At 37.4% G+C, this 17,889-nt stretch overlaps 1 protein-coding gene across 1 annotated transcript in view; it reads left to right on the plus strand.

The window, feature by feature from the left end:
• Positions 1 to 17,889, plus strand: part of trhde.2 (thyrotropin releasing hormone degrading enzyme, tandem duplicate 2) — a 213,450-nt gene that overhangs the window by 138,258 nt on the left and 57,303 nt on the right. The window contains exons 8-9 of the mRNA XM_056455542.1: positions 5,130 to 5,195; positions 10,536 to 10,723. Coding sequence (XP_056311517.1) covers positions 5,130 to 5,195; positions 10,536 to 10,723 — 254 coding nt within the window. The remainder of the gene's footprint in view (positions 1 to 5,129; positions 5,196 to 10,535; positions 10,724 to 17,889) is intronic.

Consider the following 17,889-nt stretch of genomic DNA (forward strand, 5'->3'; position numbering starts at 1 on the left):
ACTACCTGCTTACAAAGAAGACTTCATCGGTTTGTCAAAGGAAGGATCAGTAAAGACTGTCAGAACATGGATCAGTGCATCATGAATCAGTTTCTTCCCCCATTTCACCAGTGTAAGTACGTGCGATTAAAACTGTTGCCTCGTTTACTCTAGCTTGCACATGAGGTATTTAGTTGTGTTTTGTTACTTGTAACCGTGTGTACTGTATCAGGTTAACTCTTTATTTTCTCATATCGCGTGTAAAGCCACGTTGAAAATGTGACGCGTGCCGCTTTGTTTACGGATCATCAGCTGTTGCTACACGCATGCAACGGTCAAGTTTCAAAATAGTTCAGCTTAGTTTTCGAGGTGAGGTGTATAAATTGCACCCAGCAAGCTGAACTGGCGCTCTAGGCGTGTGTGTCGTGTCCTCGGGGAGGATTGTAATGTGTGTCGTGTGTGTGTGTGTGTGTGTGTGTCTCCTCTGAGCGCCGCGGATATAACGGAGCGATTCGCGGATATAACTGAGCGCCGCCCCCTCTCTATTCTGCCGCTCTAGGTCTCCTCTATGGACGCGCTGGCCCTGTGTGTGCGTGCGTGCGTGCGTGTGGGTGTGTGTGTGTGTGAAAAGAGCAAGTAGACTGCGACGGGACGGGCTAGGAGATCTCCTCGCCAGTTCTTGGACTTTTTGCTTGATAAAATAGTTAGTCGTCGGTATTTTCTAGTCTATCGTCTGTATTTACATTCACCCATGGGCAGCCAAAATCCACTATAAAGCGTGTATGCACTGAGACTACTTTTATATTGTTGATTAGCAGCTGGGCATTTCACTCTGCCTCGCGCTGAAGCCTTGTCTGTGTCGACCAATCGCAGCAGGTTGTCATCGGTCCAATCAGCGCAGATTAGCTTCGCGCTGAGGACATGTTTGGGAACAAATGAATCGCTGAACGATTCATATGGGAGTCGCTGGGATAATTAGGTAAAAATAAATGCAGATTATAAGACCATCAAAGTGTTTTTTGACCTTGCATGCATATTAGACTGTTGTTGGAGACCCTTACAACCTAAATATGACCCTATTTCATGTATAATATGGGCTCTTTAATTACTTGGAAAAGTGGCAGAAGGTAGATTTTTCGATGGTTCATCTGTTGAACTGCATTCAAATAATCACAAATGCTGCATAAGACCTATTGAAACCCACATGGACCCAATATTCTTCTAGAAATCAGTCAAGTTTGGTCAAGGAAAAATTATGGTTTGGGGTTACATTCAGTATGGGGGTGTGCGAGAGATCTGCAGAGTGGATGGCAACTATACAGCCTGAAGTATCAAGACATTTGTGCTGCCCATTACAAAACACAGGAGAGGGCAATTTTTTCAGCAGGATAGCGCTCCATACTCCTCATACTTCAGCTTCCACATAAAAATTTCTGAAAGCAAAGAAGGTCAAGGTGCTCCAGGATTGACCAGCCCAGACACCAGACATGAACATTATTGAGCATGCCTGGGGTAAGATAAAGGAGAAGGCATTGAAGATGAATCTTAAGAATCTTGATGAACTCTGGGAGTCCTGCAAGAATGCTTTCTTCGCTATTCCAGATGACTTTATTATAAGTTATTTGAGTCAGAGATGTACTGATGCAGTCCTCCAAGCTCATGGGAGTCATACACAATATTAATTATTTTTCCACTGCAGTATGACTTTATATTCTATACTGTATATTATTTCAGTTAAATGACAAGACTTTTGTCTAAGCAAAGTCAGACATTACTGTCCTAATTAAATAATTAAAAATCAAGGCATGATCATATTTTATTTTGGTCCAATAAGCGTAATTTAGAGGCCTTTGCCTTTCATATCAGCCCCTTCTGTTAGCAAAAGATCAACTAGAAGTCAAGTTTATTTTTTGTTGTTCCTAAAACTTGTCCATACTTGCCATGCTTCCATTGTACACCTTCCTCAACAAGTACCATGCATGTGCATTACATTATCATTTTCAAAGACTCTTATTTTTTTCAGATGTTACACAGACATAACAACTGCAAAATTTTCAAATACTCATTTTCTTGCTTGAACATTCTGCAAAATACTTTTATTTGTGCTTTATGGACAAAATCAAAACCACTTTGAAATCGCTACCTTTAAAACCAATAAAGAGTTAAAAAGATTTAGCAAAAAAAAGCAGTTTTTGGTCAGCTTGATCTCTTGACTCCAGCCAGTTTATCGCTCACAGTCAGTCAAAAGTTATCAAAGAATCTAGTAAAGTCGAGTAAAGACCTCCCACTAAATGTTCTTATCAGATGAATGCAAATGTGCTTTCCAGGACCAGACACCTTCATCTTCATGTCGCCCACCACCTGTATCACTGAGACTGCAGGGCAGAATAAGACTGATAATGAAGAACTGCCGCTGTTTAACAGATTAAAGTCTTTTAGCAGTCAAATGAACACCCACTGGTGTCTTTGCTTCAATAATACACAACACAGATATTACTTTCACTTTTTAGTGCAAATTTGTCTGTGTTTGATGTAGAGGCACTTGGATTAGGATACATTAAATATGATTTCAAATTGATTTTTTAAGCAGTTTGCTGACTTAGGGTGAGATGTTTCCTTTCATCGCAAAAATCATGCATAATAATGAACTTTTATATGTGTGATTCTAGAATTGTGGGTGCATTTAGCATCTCCAAGATAAACCTCGTTCTTTTTCCAAAACATTAATAAAACCATTTTGAATAATAATAACACAAATTATATAAAGTTATCTTGAAAAATAATGTTTTTAAGTGTATTTAGGGACATTATGTCTTGAAAAGTTTAACTCCCTTTATATACTGTGGGGGGAAACGTATTTTTTTTTCTGGGAAAAATATTATGAAGGTGCTGTTGACATGGAATTGAACCAGATTTTGGTAAAAACCCAAACAATACCAACATAAAAATATAACAAAACAAAAAACGGCAGCTTAAAGACGCTTCTCATATGGAGAATGAAGCCATGCATTGCTTCAACAGTGTAAAAATCCTGATGGTTCTGGGAGTCTCGTCTATCAAATCTTATCTTTACTTTGTGTTTTCCAGTAGATTTAAGTCAGGTGATTGGCTGGGCCATTCTACAGCTTGATTTTCTCTCTCTGAAACCATGAGAGTTTCCTTGTCTGTGTTTTGGATCATTGTCTTGCTGAAATGTCCACTGGTTTCATCTTCATCATCCTGATAATGTAGATTTTGGACGGAATCAGCTGATATTAATTTACAATAAGAAAGGGCAGAGGGTTTTTTAATAACTACTGAGAGATTTCAGCTGCTGTCTGGGCTTTCACTGCCTTTTTACACCTTTATTTCTTCATGTGTTCAATACTTTTTTCCTGTTCCACCAATTGTTTTCTTTGCATATATGGATTTATTTGGTTGTTACCAACATTTGGTGAAAATTTCAAGTCAGCACCTTTAGCAATATGTTTTCTGAGAAAAACAGTGACGTGTTGAATTCCTATTTACCCCACTCTACCTATTTTATACTGTCTCTGCCTATTGAATCATGTATTTAGCTTAAATTATAATTAAAATTTAACTTGGGTCAAATTTTTTGCCTGTGTTCACTCTACTAAATTATATAAACAATTACATAAAATATCTATTTTCTGCATTATTTGTAATTATATAATTATAGGCATTTGCACAGTATTTTGGTGCATTTAAACAAAACAGATTTATTAAACAGATATATTTTTTAAAATAATATTTTAGTCATCAAACATATTTAGAAATTGAAAGATAAAACAATTAAATTCAAGCTAAATATTGTAAAATAAATAAATAAAATATAAATAAAATGTTTCAATTTTTTTGCATCTCTTGATTTTTCCTCTTTTTAAATTTGTATTTCATATTTTTCTATAACATATAAATTTGGGTGTACTGTTTTTGCACTGTTATCGTAAGTTATTTTGTTAAGCTCCAGATTTGGCTTCAGATTTTAAGATTAATCTAATGTATGCACAAATATAATATTATAGCTTCCTATTAAGATATGAATTTAAAAGATACATTTGAGGGCATATATATATTTGAGGGGATATATATATATATATATATATATATATATATATATATATATATATATATATATATATATATATATATAAATATATAGAATGTTCCTGAAAGAAATAATAATCTGAGTAACTCACTCAGATTGTGTAACTTGCTCCAATTGATTTTACTTCCTATGACAAAAAATAAAAATAAAAATCTGGAAGGCATTGAGGCACATCATTAATCTCTCGTTAATTTTAGCTAAATGTTTAGAATACACCAATGGTATCCAATTCTTTGTCAACTATTTGTTATTGTGATTTTTCACAGAATCTTAAAACCAATAATATGATGAAAAGACTGTTTTAGACATACCATGTGGTATCTGGTTTGAAGTTAGAAACACAAAATGATGAAAATGTCACCTTTGTTACTTGTTAGTGGTTTAAAAAGTGGTTTAATAAGTTAAACATTTAGAATCATAATACAATTAACCACATTAAATCATTTTGCATTACTTCACATTAATAACAAATACTGTAAATCATACATTAGTTGTAAATCATTCAAGCACAGGAAAAGAATATGGAAAAATGTTTGAAATGTTTCCAAACAGACCATGTCTTTTGGACATGTACTATGATAATAACACATGTAATATAATAGCACTACACAAGAAATAGCTTAAAGCAGTATTAAGAATTGTACATACTGAAGGAATTAGTGTATTTCTCTTGTTAAAAACATTCTCCTTTAAAACTCAAGATGCTTATTTTAAAGTGGATAACTTCCCCATCTTTTGTGTCTTGAATGAAACTCTTGTAAAATCATGTTGCTGATTTGTATTTTACTCATGCAGTGACACACACTGATGCAGCATCGACTTGAACAACATAATCAGCCTCTAATTGGCCTCCTTATGGTCCTCCTTGAACTGACAGCCAATCACACCCAAACATCTGCTGCTGATTTGCATAAGTTCAGCTTGAATTGAGAGGATTAGTAATGTTATTGTTTGGGCTTATTCGGTTTCCCAAGTTGGCATTCCTGTCCAAGTCCAATCTATTCCTCTTCCAATATTGATCTGCATCTCTGTGTGTTTGCAGGATTACTTGATGACGCACATGTACGGGAATGCAGCAAGAGATGACTTATGGAACAAACTCTCCGAGGTAAGATTTTACACATCTTCTGGGTGTGAGACCTACATCCGTGAGCAGGAATCATGGCTGGGGTCAGTTAATACTCAGCAGCGAGTGAAATTGTGTGTGTTCAACCCACTTAAATTCAGTGAGTGAAGCTCCTGCAGGTGCTCAGAGATTCATATGCTGCATTTGGGTCAGAGGCCATTATATAACTGCACATCATCAGCAGAGCATAATTTATGCCAACACACCACCTACTCACATCAATGCATAAGGGTTTTATACAAATGCCACATGGGAAAGAGTCTGGGTTATGTTTGATTCTCTTGCTTTTACACTTGAGGTTTCACTTAAAATGGAAATGTTTCTTACTGAGGAAGGTCAGATATTGATCCAGAAATCTCATCACTGCAAACCAACTGAATGCAAATGTACATTGATACTGCAAATCAAGTCTTTCTGTTGCTGATTCTGCTGATTTTAATCAGTTTATAAATGACTTGAATCTTAATTAGTGAAGTGTAGCATAATTGTTGACAAGCCTGATGAGTCTCAAGCATGAGTGTTAGCCCTTTAGCTCAGGTGTAGTCAAAAATAACCCAAGAAGAATCTAAAAATGATCGTCTGCTGGAGGAAAGTTGACCTATTTAATGCTTGACTCTGGCCTCAGAAATACAGTATTTATTGGGTTTGGCATGACTGTCCCCCTCCTGACAGAAACACTCAGGTGTGTTTTCTGTGATCCGCTGCTTCAGTTTCTCTGTCTTTTGTAGTACCACTGAAGGTTTAGCAAACATATATTGTTACTTGCACACTTCACTTCCCATAATTCCTTCTGTTTCATTACCAGGAAGGCTAACGCTGATGCTAATGCTTTTTCATTACATGATAATACAGCAGATCTCTTTATACACCATTATCTGGCCATCAGCTAAATGTCTTCATGGTCAGATTTATCAAATAATGAGAGGATATACCATGGTGAAACACAATTTTAGACTTAACAAACTTTTTCGGGTGGATGTGTTAACCTAACAAACATGCTAATATGATAATCATGCTGTTGTAAATTATCCAGATGTTATTTAAAAGTGTAATATCAAAGATTTTAAAAGTATAATATCAAAGATTTAAGTTTTTAAATGGCAGTTTAGGACATGAAAAGAACTTGATACTGCAAGAGGAAGCAAGAATGAAAGTGAGTGATTATTAATAAACGTAGCCAACAGCCATAATCACAGAGAAACTGAGCATTGAGTTCAAGTCCTGAACACTGAGATCTGCTTTTAAAGTCGGAAGACTCTCAGCAAGTCCTCTCAGTGCTCATCTCACAAGTGTCATGACTTTAATGAGATTACTTTCAAGCGTAATCTCAACGTTATTATACTTTGTAATATACCAGCAGGACATTTAGCAGCTATCAGTGTCGAGTGAAGCGTTTTGTCATTCACATCACTCTCCCGGCTGATGGGCGACTCTTTTTCATTTTCTCTCTAAGATCTGAAGAGATTTAAAGGTGAATTCATGCGGAGTAGCCGAACCTGGACCCCTCTATCCTCTCAGTGACCGTGTTTGTGAGGCACTGACGAATTTAGCTACATTAACAGTCCGTGACAGCCCATCATCTAATGAATACTGATATGCGCTGTGTTCATTAGCTATTCATGAAATCCAATTTGCTGCAATAATCTGGCAGTGCTTAGCGCCCACAAAGCCCTTTGTCAAGCTCACGACCCATCGCCGGACTGGCCTTCACTTCCTTTAATTATTTCCACCAGAGTAAAGGTACAGTAGCTTCCTGAAAGCCTTCCTACAGAAAATGATTCATAATGTAGGAACATGAGCTGCCGTCATCAGCCTCTTCTCTTCTTCTGTATTCATACGGTAAACAAAATATGAGTCATCTACAAATGTGAAAAGTCATCCAGTTTCTGTTATATATTCTAGACACTCATCAGTCAGCTTGGTTACGCTCATATTTGAATGCTCATGATGGTCATAATAATCTGTATAAGCAAGAGTTTCACTAGTGCACATGCTCGACTGATCTGGTCAGGTTGAAGTTTACAGAAGAGCAAGAGAGCCTGACAGAGCACTTTTGTTTCTGTCACCACATTCCCCTTTAATTCCCACGGGTCAAAACAACACACTGACTCTGTGCTGCTGCAGAAACACTGTACACAGCTTTACAACCAGTTTCAGACAAAACTACCAAATGGACTTAGTAAATATGAAATGCGGCACATATTTAGGATGCAGCGAATGGAAATGATTGGAAATGCCTGTGAATCCAATGAAATTCACTTTGATCCAAAACCTAGCAGACTGCTTTCCTATCTACTACCAAAACAGACAGCTAGATCAGGACTGAAATAAAACCCCATAAATCATTGACTTTGCACTGGCAGTGATACAGATACTTCTCATATGTAGCACACAAGAGGCTTGACTTACAATTGATTTCTGTTGTGTTTTACTTCAGTGCATTGCACGCATGCACAAAAAGGAACTTAAACAATAAATAGGCACCACTGGATATTAGGTGCATGATTTTAGCATCAGTTGCTAATTGCACCTCTTTAGGCCAGAGAAATTAGGTTTTAGCACAGCACTTATTGTCACACCTATATTCAGGTCACAGTATCATTGTGGTTACAGAGCATGGATGAGAAATTCAGTCCAGCAAAGCCATAGCCTTGCAGAGATTCTCTCCAACCAAAATAAAACACAGCCAGAAAAGCAAGTCAAGGTCTAAGTAGCCGGCCTAACATTTTAACATGAAGCAAATCTTTTCAGTTTTCAAAAACAAGGAAAAAATTCCAAATGCAAACTAAACTCACTAGCTACTTTATTAGGTCCACCTGTCCAACTGCTCGTTAACGCAAATTACTAATCATCCAATCACATGGCAGCAACTCAATGCATTTAGGCATGTAGACATGGTCAAGACGATCTGCTGCAGTTCAAAGAAAGTTGATTTAAGTGACTTTGAATGTGGCATGGTTGTTGATGCCAGACAGGCTGGTCTGAGTATTTCAGAAACTGCTGATCTACTGGGATTTTCTCTTGGGTTTACAGAGAATGGTTTGAAAAAAGGAAAATATCCAGTGAGCGGCAGTTCTGTGGGTGCAAATGCCTTGTTGATGCCAAAGGTCAGAGGAGAATAGCCAGACTGGTTTAAGCTGATAGAATGGCGACAGTAACTCAAATAACCACTCGTCACAACCAAGGTATGCAAAAGAGCATCTCTGAACGCACACCAGCGGATGGACTACAGCAGCAGAAGACCACAATGGGGGCCACTCCTGTCTGGAAACTGAGGCTACAATTGGCACTGGCTCACCAATATTGGACAATAGATGATTGGAAAAATGTTTTCTGGTCTGATGAGTCTCGATTTCTGCTGCAACATTCAGATCATAGGTAGGGGCAGAATTTGGCATCAACAACATGACAGCATGGATCCATCCTGCCTTGTATCAACAGCTCAGGATGGTGGTGGTGGTGTAATGGTATGGGGGATATTTTCTTGGCACACTTTGGGCTCATTAGTACCAATTAAGCATCTTGTCAACGCTACAGCCTACCTGAGTATTGTTGCTGGCCAAGTCCATCCCTTTATGACCACAGTGTACCCATCTTCTGATGGCTATTTCCAGCAGCATAACGTGCCATATCATAAAGTGCGAATCATCTCAGACTGGTTTCTTGAACATGACAATGAGTTCACTGTACTCAAATGGCCTCCACAGTCACCAGAGCTCAATCCAATAGAGCACCTTTGGGATGTGGTGGAATGGGAGATTCGCATTATGGATGTGCAGCCGACAAATCTGCAGGAGCTGTGTGATGCTATAATGTCAATATGGACCAAAATCCATGTGGAATATTTCTAGTACCTTGTTGAATATATGCCACGAAGGATTAAGGCAGTTTTGAAGGCACAAGAGGTACTAGTATGGTGTAGCTAATAAAGTGGCCAATGAGTTTATGTGTGCTTCCAATAAGTTGTTAGAGTTACTGAGTGTAGTAAAACCAACAGTAAACACAGGTACACATGATGACAAAAGCTGGTTAGTGATGTGGGTGAAATGTTCACTACATCAGAGTTTATTCAGCAAATGTTCTTCCATTTACCATTATTCACAGTAACCCTTTTTATGTATTAGCAATATGCCCACCTCAAGGGAGCCTAAAAACTTTTTTGTGATTAAGGGTCATGTGGTATTTCAAAATGCACATTAACATGGTGATGCAAATTCAACTGAGGTTTCTAGAATTGTACAGGCAGGAAAGTTTTTACCCATTCCCTTAGTAGAGATTACTTGTCTTGAACCCATATCAACTGTGCCAGTGTGCTAAAAAAGAAGAAAAACTGTTGACATACCTCTTGAGAGCAAAGGTTGAATAAGATAAAAACATATTTTTATTACGTTTTAAGGCCTGATTGGAATACAAGTGTATAGTTAGTATTTTTCCACATTCCAGATGCAGTGCATTCTGGGATTGCTGTAATCAATATAGACTTTGAGTTCTTTGTTCTGACATTTGAAGTTCACCTTGATCATACTCTTTTAAATTTTTGATGTCTAAGGACAACATTTTTTATATAAAAAAAATAAATGTTATTCATAGCATTTCCAGTGTTATGCAGTCAGCTACTGTAGTTTAGAAAATGGATACAGCAGCTCAAGGTGAAACATGGAAGAAATTCTATAAAGTATTAAAACATTCCTCATACATACAGAAAGCTTTTGAAAACAATTCACTCAGAAAACTGCCAGTTGTCCACCGTGCCGAGCCATTTATAGTTGCATTTTTAAAGAATAAGGAGGAGCGGTGTATGCAGCACATTTCCCTCAGGGACAAAACTCAGTCATATTACAAGCTTTCTTCATTAATGAGCCGTGAGATCCAATTTTATGTTTTACTTCTTTAAAATAGGAGGAGCAGCTTCCTCTGAACAAATCAGACCTATAAATCTAATTTTGCTCTTTTACAAGAGTCACTCTTGTGTAGAGAAGTTAGATAACTAGAAATTGCTTTATGATAATCCTGTGTGCGCTGTTAAATAGAACGGTAATGTTTAATTTCCTTTTTATTCCTTTAGAGTTTTTTATTATAACATAAAAATATATATTTTATTATTAAATCATATTTAATTAAAGAAATAAAAAGTCCTAGATGCTAGACAATCTAAAAAAAACACTCATTAATTACATCAAATCTGGATTATTTTATGAATATGTTTCCATTTGGTGGGGCCTCAACTATAAAGATGACAAAAAACTTCCATTCATTTAAATTAGCCTATTCAGCTACATAAATATTTATATGTGTGATGTGTTTTTGTGTTTTGCGTTACAGGCTATGCAGCGAGAGGGAAAGGATATCAACATCACACAGGTTATGGACCGCTGGACTCTACAGATGGGCTATCCGGTCGTCACCATCAGCAAGAACGACAGTCTGGACAACAGTATCACTATTTCCCAAGAGCACTTTGTCTACGACACAGACGCCAAGATCCAGAATCCTGAGCTGTTCAACAAAAGGTAGTCTGCCATATTTCAGTGGTGACAGGTTGTTACATGAAAATGAAAGCCCATCAGTCAACTGACCTCTTCACATTGATTCCTCAAAAGCTCATAGATCGCTGTAGAAAATGTATTGTGTGCCGGTCCTTATGTTTGCCGAATGTTGCAATGCTGAATAACGTAAAAATCACACACATGATTCAAGAATCCTCTGATAGTTTCCTGTGATCAGATTCAATACTGTAGTTCTGTAACTGCAGAGAGGATCGGATTTTGATTAAAAGATTAAACATTAAGTTATTTTGGAAGAAATACAGAAGAATAGACCATCTGGAGATTATAAGCACAGCTAGACAGCTAAAGACTAGCCTAGCGCCCCGCAGCATGAAGACCCAGAGGATTTCCTCACTTATCCAAGTGATGTGAATATTTTATTGTTAGCATGTCTTTAGATGTCTGCCTTTAGCAAAAATGATAAAAGAAAACTAGCCATAAACTAGCTTTAAGTCTTTCCAGTTAGCTAAAGCAGCATACTAAAGCTTATGTTGATATTTCATTTATATATTTTTTTCACTACTGTAAAGTGTAACACAACCCTGTTTGTATGAATCATATTTCATGTCATGTTCACACACACAAGCTATTAAGCGGCTATTAGCTGAGCATTTCATTTATTATTAGCGACCCATGCTAACCTGTCACTGCCACATCCTGTTTGGCAGCGTCTGCGTCGTCGCAGAAAACTGCGTGTGTCACTGACGGATAGATTAGTTTAATTCTTTGTTAGGGTGAGATGAATAATTCAATACTGCCTCTGATCCTCTTTAGAAATCTTCCTTTTGTTTAGGATCAGACACTGTTAGCGGTGCAAGAATTGACTTAAGAATTGAATTTTAATGCTGAACTGTCAGTCTGAGTGTGAGGAGTGAATGTTGCTGAGCTCTTTTGTCATTGAGATAGTAAGAAAAGTTTCTCATATTGAGAACAAAATCAGTGCAAAATTTTTTTTTATTAAAAGAAATTAACTTGTAACATGTAATCTTTGTTTAATATTTTATTGTAACTTTTGATTAAATGTGTTTAAAACTCACATTTGTTATAAATAGTAGAAAAAATAATTCTAGTGGAGTGGAGATTAGAGACAGGAAAGTGTGGGGAGGAGAGATAAGAGAAGGATCGGCAAAGGACCTCAAGCCGGTAATCAAACTCAGGTCGCCGTGAGCACATCGGTGCTATGTGTCGACGCGCTAACCACTAGGCTATTGGCGCCGACCAATTCTAGTGAGATTAAAGTCTTCACAAAAGCCTTTGATTTACTATTTGCAAATGATCAAAGACATGGGGCTCTATTTTGACAATCCATGCGCAAAGTGCAAAGCGCAGGGCGCAAACACACTAAGGGCGTGTCAGAATCCACTTTTGCTATTTTAAGGACGGAAAAATCCGCCTTGCATTGTGGCGCATGGTCTAAAAGGGTTGAGCTTATTCTCTTAATGAGTTAGGTGCGTTTTGAGAATAAACCAATCAGACTCTCATCTCCCATTCCCTTTAAGAGTCAGTTGCGTCGCCCCATGGTGCATTTGCTATTTACATGGGGGACTTTGTAAGGGTAAAAACTGAGCATTTCACTAGCAATAAAACAGTTAAACAGAGCATCTACGGCGGGAGAAGGAGAGATAAGCCTCCTCATTATTTACTTTCACTTTCACTCTCGTGGATAGGGAACCGTGTTGTACATACAGACATCAATTAGCCTATACATATTTAATTTAGTTTGGTAATTGCAAAGATTTGTTTCAAAACTATTTTTAAATTCAGTTCTAATTTCCAGCAAACTAATAAATGAACAATAATAACGAAGTGTGGTCAAAAACCAGAGTTATATCCTAATACACATGCTATGCCCCATATGGTCTAAAACCTGACAGGTGGGCAAATCTAAGCTTGTTTTTAATAAAACAAGTATTAATATGCATATAATACATAATACTGCTACTAATAATGACATTATACAAAAGCAAACTGTCATGAATAAACTGAAAAAGCCCCCTTTGATGAAGAAGGCATGGAGGCAGTGGTATTTATATAGGCTAGAAATTTTTTGTTTTTTTTGTCTTTTTCATTTGTAAAGATATTTGCGTATAGCTGTACACCCTGTGTGTATTAAGCAATGTGTAAGCGAGGAGCACAACTAACGCGCTGGACTATAGATCTGATTTGATCTGATCTATTGAACAGTCTATTTAAGTTCCTCAAAAGAGCAATGCGCCTCCTTTTTTAGACCAGAACGCCTATGGGCGCACATATGAGAGCAAATGCATTTGCTATTTAAACAGTGTGGTGCAAAACGTCAAAACGACTCTTGCGCCAAGCTGAAACTAGCAAACAACAATTGCGTCGCGCCTTGCGCCGGGTGTATGATAGGGCCCTTTATGTTTTAGGCCCCATTTTTGAGCTCCTAAAAAACGGAGCTTTTTGAAAACGCTGAATAGGCCATTTTTATTCTAAAACGCTGCTCTGTGTCAGTGTGGATGAAGAAAAACGGAGACATCTGAAAATGGAGGCGTAGCTGCAGATATCATCTGATTGGGGCTTTTTCCTCAGTATTAAGTGCACAAAGTTCAGTCTCGCAACCTCTCCTTGTAAGTTCAGACTCACAAGTTTGATATGGAAAACAAACTCTCAAGGACACGCAAAGTAAATCTTCAAATGGAACAGTGTACTTTATAACCTCATTCACATCACCCTGACTACGTTGTTTCACCATCTTAACAACAAAATGAAAACACTTAAGGAGATGCTTATTTTCATTTTGATATTAGCAACTTAACAGACACCAAAAGAGGCAACGTGTAGCTACATATTTATATAACCATCATCTTCACTGTATGCATATTAATAACAAAATGAAGCCTATAAAATAACTGCCTCCTTTCATTTTCAAAGAAAAATATTAAACATATCCTGTCTCTTTTGTTGAATATCAGTTTTAATAATCAATAATGGCCGTTATAAAAGTATAACGAAGAATAGGTTTATACATTATAGGAAATAAAGGCAAGCAATCAGTCACATGTGCAGAATCAGCGTGCGTGGTTACATAAAGTAATGGCTCAGCCAAAACCCATTACCAGAGAACAAGTAATAGATTCAAAAAACCAGTCTTGTAATATGTTGTTAGATATAGACAAATATCACGTTTAACAAATGTAGTGAGATTAGATCTAGCGGTAGAGCCGACTAACATGCGCAGATCCATTTGATGAACCGTTTGACATGCGCAGCTCTCACCTGGGATTCTATGCTCAAAGCACTCGCTGACTGCCTGAAGCTCAGATGCGCACATACGCTGCAGCACTTGCCAGAGTGTGTGTGTAGTCACGTGATCTGTGTTTTCAGCTATCTAGTGTGGAAGGAGAGCTGTTTAGAAACGCTAGGTGAAATGGCAGTGTGGACGTGGATCGTTTTCATTCTAAAACTTAGTGCGGCAAGGCTAACCCTTCACAGAGTCATCTGTTGGGATAAATATGAAACATACAGGTAGAAATCTGTTAGTCGACCTCTTTCCTGAGTTCATTTGTTGAGCGCAGACAAAGGCACCTTCCTGTGAGCGTCTCCTCCTACGTGAACGTGTTTTCTGAGAGCTGCGGTTCTTCTGCAGAGGCGTTCAGAGGCACAGCGGCTCCAAGAATCAATAGCCAAGCTGTGTTGTGAGTAGGGGCGTCTCTTTCCTGTTTTGCCCCTCAGGCGGGTTTTCATCTGAGTACCAGACAACCTGCCAGAATGCAGGGGGATTTGGCACCTTTGTAAATGCAGTGTAACACCTCACTTGAGGCTTTAAGCCAGCCAAGCAAAATGTGCTGACAGAAACATTGGCAGCAACTAAAGGAAAACAGAGAAGGTCAGTTTGAATGTATTTCACACTCCTTCTGTGTGTTTCATGTCCACCGCTGTCTTATTAAAGTTCATAAAGGGTCTGCTTCTGGAGAGGTCCAAACTCCACACAGAAAACTGCAGAAAATTATATTTATTAGACACATTACACTTGTTCCTGCATTTAGATATTCTGTTGAAGCTGCTCCATAATCCAGCAAGCAAAGAGCCTCACACTTGATGTGCTAATTGACTTCCTCTTTCAGACCCGCATTAAAGCAGTCTTTTTCTGGGTTAAAAAGGTTAAATACAACTAGGGCTGTAATAATTCCTTCTTTGCTCTGTTATTTACTACCACATTGATTAAATCTGACTCATCCTTTGGCCTTTATATTAAAGTACTACCACAGAAGCCTATTCATTTCTTAAATATCATTTGATGGTTATTGGATTTTAAAATACTATCATATGTATTTAATGTTATATATGCAATAGGGGAAATAAGTATTCAACATGTCATGTTATATTTCTAAAGGAGCTGTTGACATGGAATTGAACCAGATTTTTGTAAAAACACAAATATATAAACGTAAAAATGAAAAATTTGTTTTATGTAATAACAATGAAATGACAAGGCGAAAGTACTGAACTACTAAAATGTATTTAATACTTTATTTAAAAGCCTTTTTTGGTGATAGCAGCTTAAAGATGCACCTGTCATATGGAGAATTAAGTCACATGCATTGCTCAGGTGTGATTTCTTTCACAGACTTCAACAGAGTGTAAAAATCTTGATGGTTCTGTGGGTCACTTCTACCAATTCTGATTTTGTATTCTCCATTGGATTCAAGTCAGGTGATTAGCTGGGCTTGATTTTCTTTCTCTGAAAGCATTTGAGAGTTTTAGTGTCTGTGTTTTGGATCATTGTCTTGCTAAAATGTTTACCCTGGTTCCATGTTTATCATCCTGCTAATGTGGATGTTGGACTGAAGCAGCTTATATTCATTTAAAATGACCAAGGGCAGATGGTTGCTGAAGAACTACTGAGAGATTTTATCTGCTGTCTGGGCTTTCACTGTCTTTTGTTTTCTCAACATCATTCTCTTATCAACATCTGGTGGAAATTTCAAGTCAACAGCACCTTTAGAAATATGTTTTCTGAGAAAAATGGTGATGTGTTCAATACTTATTTCCCCCACTGTATATCCCATCTGGGTAATGTAACTGGTGTAACCCCTCTAAACCAACACCCAAGTGCTCTAACAAGGATTACAAACAAAGACTGCAGTCTCAAGCATTTGGAGTGATGTTTTACCCACACACCATCTGGCCTCTATTTCACTCACCTCCCTAAACCTCACTCCCATCCGGGTCACGGCACCAATTTAACCTTTCTGGTCTGACGCCTACTCACCCATTACAAGTGGAGCTCAAACAGTGATTTCAACGTGAGATGCAAGCAGTCTAACAGTGTTTGTTGCTAGAGCAACTCTTGGCATCAGAGAAGTGAGGTATTACCCACACAGCGCTCATCAGCTAGCCTCCATTACACACAGCAACACCAGCTTGTTGGCATAATACTAGTTAGCTTATAAAACTTACAGAAGTTCAAGTACATGGTTTTCTCTCAGGCAGATCACAGCAAATCAAAAGACTGCTTCATCTGAAATCAAAGGACTGTTCAATGCCCAAGATAGTTTGCAAATCTCACCATTTTTTTCAACAGCATAAAAAAAATCTGAATCTGTTTCTTCATTAACACCTTTACACTCGTATCATACCTGGCTTCTGCTGGAATTTACACTGCACAGAATTTGTGCTGAGGTGAGATTATAGAGAATATAAACATCTTATTAGCACTTGAAGATGCAACTGGATTCTGCCATCATAGACTATAATGGGGACGAGAAGTTTTTTTGAATTATTTTATAGTGCCCTGCTGGATTCAAACCTTATAGAGTTGTATAGTCTATAATCTTGCAGGTAAGTGTAGGTGTACTTCAGGCTGGTGTATAACATTCACATTCAGGGTCACAAGGTGATGATCAGACACACAATAAAAAATCCATCAAGAAACTGATAATAAAACTATCAAGGACCACTTTTAACCTGAAGATAATGCTCCTGGTTTAGATACCTCAGTAATCCTTGAAGGGAAATACAGCATTACTATAATAGTACAGAGTGCACAAATCTAAGATACACTTTAGTATACAGTATATACGTCTATATACAGTGGATATGGAAATTAGAGAACTACCTACAAGGTTACTGCTTTATTTATATAGTAATATTATTCTGAAGCATAGTATTGAAACCTTATGAAAAATATTTAAAAAACACACAGATCCAATTTAGAGGACACTTTCTAATACCTCCCAGTATCTGGCACCAGGGGGTTATTTCCTTAATTAACCGACAAGCACCGTTTAACTGGCAGCCAAGCTTTCCAGTTTTCTCTGACTTTGGAAGATGTGATCTGCTCTAAATGTACTGAAACCCTTAGACACCAGGCTGTCCAGATGAAGGCCAAGGGAATTGTCCTTTTAGCCATATAAAAGTAGCCCTTTCCACATCTGTGACTTCTCAAATATTCTATCTTCACAATAGCTGGGTTTCATTGCTGGCAATGCATTGACATAGTTTTCCATCCACACTTTTTAATTTTACTTCACAAGAATACAATTTTGTCTTTTAATACAAGCAGTCAGATATATGAACTGAAACTTTAATTGTACCTGCTCAAAGAAAAAAAAAACACTTCTTGTATGTATCAAACAGCTCAAGTAACATTACGGGCACAATAGACAATAGGAGCATTTATGGACCATTTCAACTGAGTGGTACGGCACAGTATAGTTCAGTAAGCTTTTGTGGCCATTTCCACTGTCAAAAGGTACCAAAAAGGGAACCGTACCGTACCACTTTTCAAAAGGGTACCAAAAGGCAGAGCAAGACGTGCAGTTGAACGATGTTGGTTTACAGTGTTGGGGAAGTGACTTTGGAAATGTAATAGATTACAGATTACAAGTTACCCAATTTAAAAAGTAATAAGTAGTGTACCTTTTCAATTACTTTATAAAAGTAAAGTAACAGATTACATCTGATTACTTTTTGATTACTTTTAAGTTTCTAATGGAGATTTTCAACTAAATCAATTTCAAGCATTTATACCAAGCAGATGTGACCTTACAATAGCCCTGATTACTGTTAGAATTTCAAAATCTTTCATCACTTGAATTAAAATTATAATAATTTAATTTTAAAGTACAGATACCACAAAACCAGACCTTATAACAAAAATGTGTTTA

The sequence above is a fragment of the Danio aesculapii genome, chromosome 4, assembly GCF_903798145.1.
Source record: "Danio aesculapii chromosome 4, fDanAes4.1, whole genome shotgun sequence".
NCBI classification, from domain to species: domain Eukaryota; kingdom Metazoa; phylum Chordata; class Actinopteri; order Cypriniformes; family Danionidae; genus Danio; species Danio aesculapii.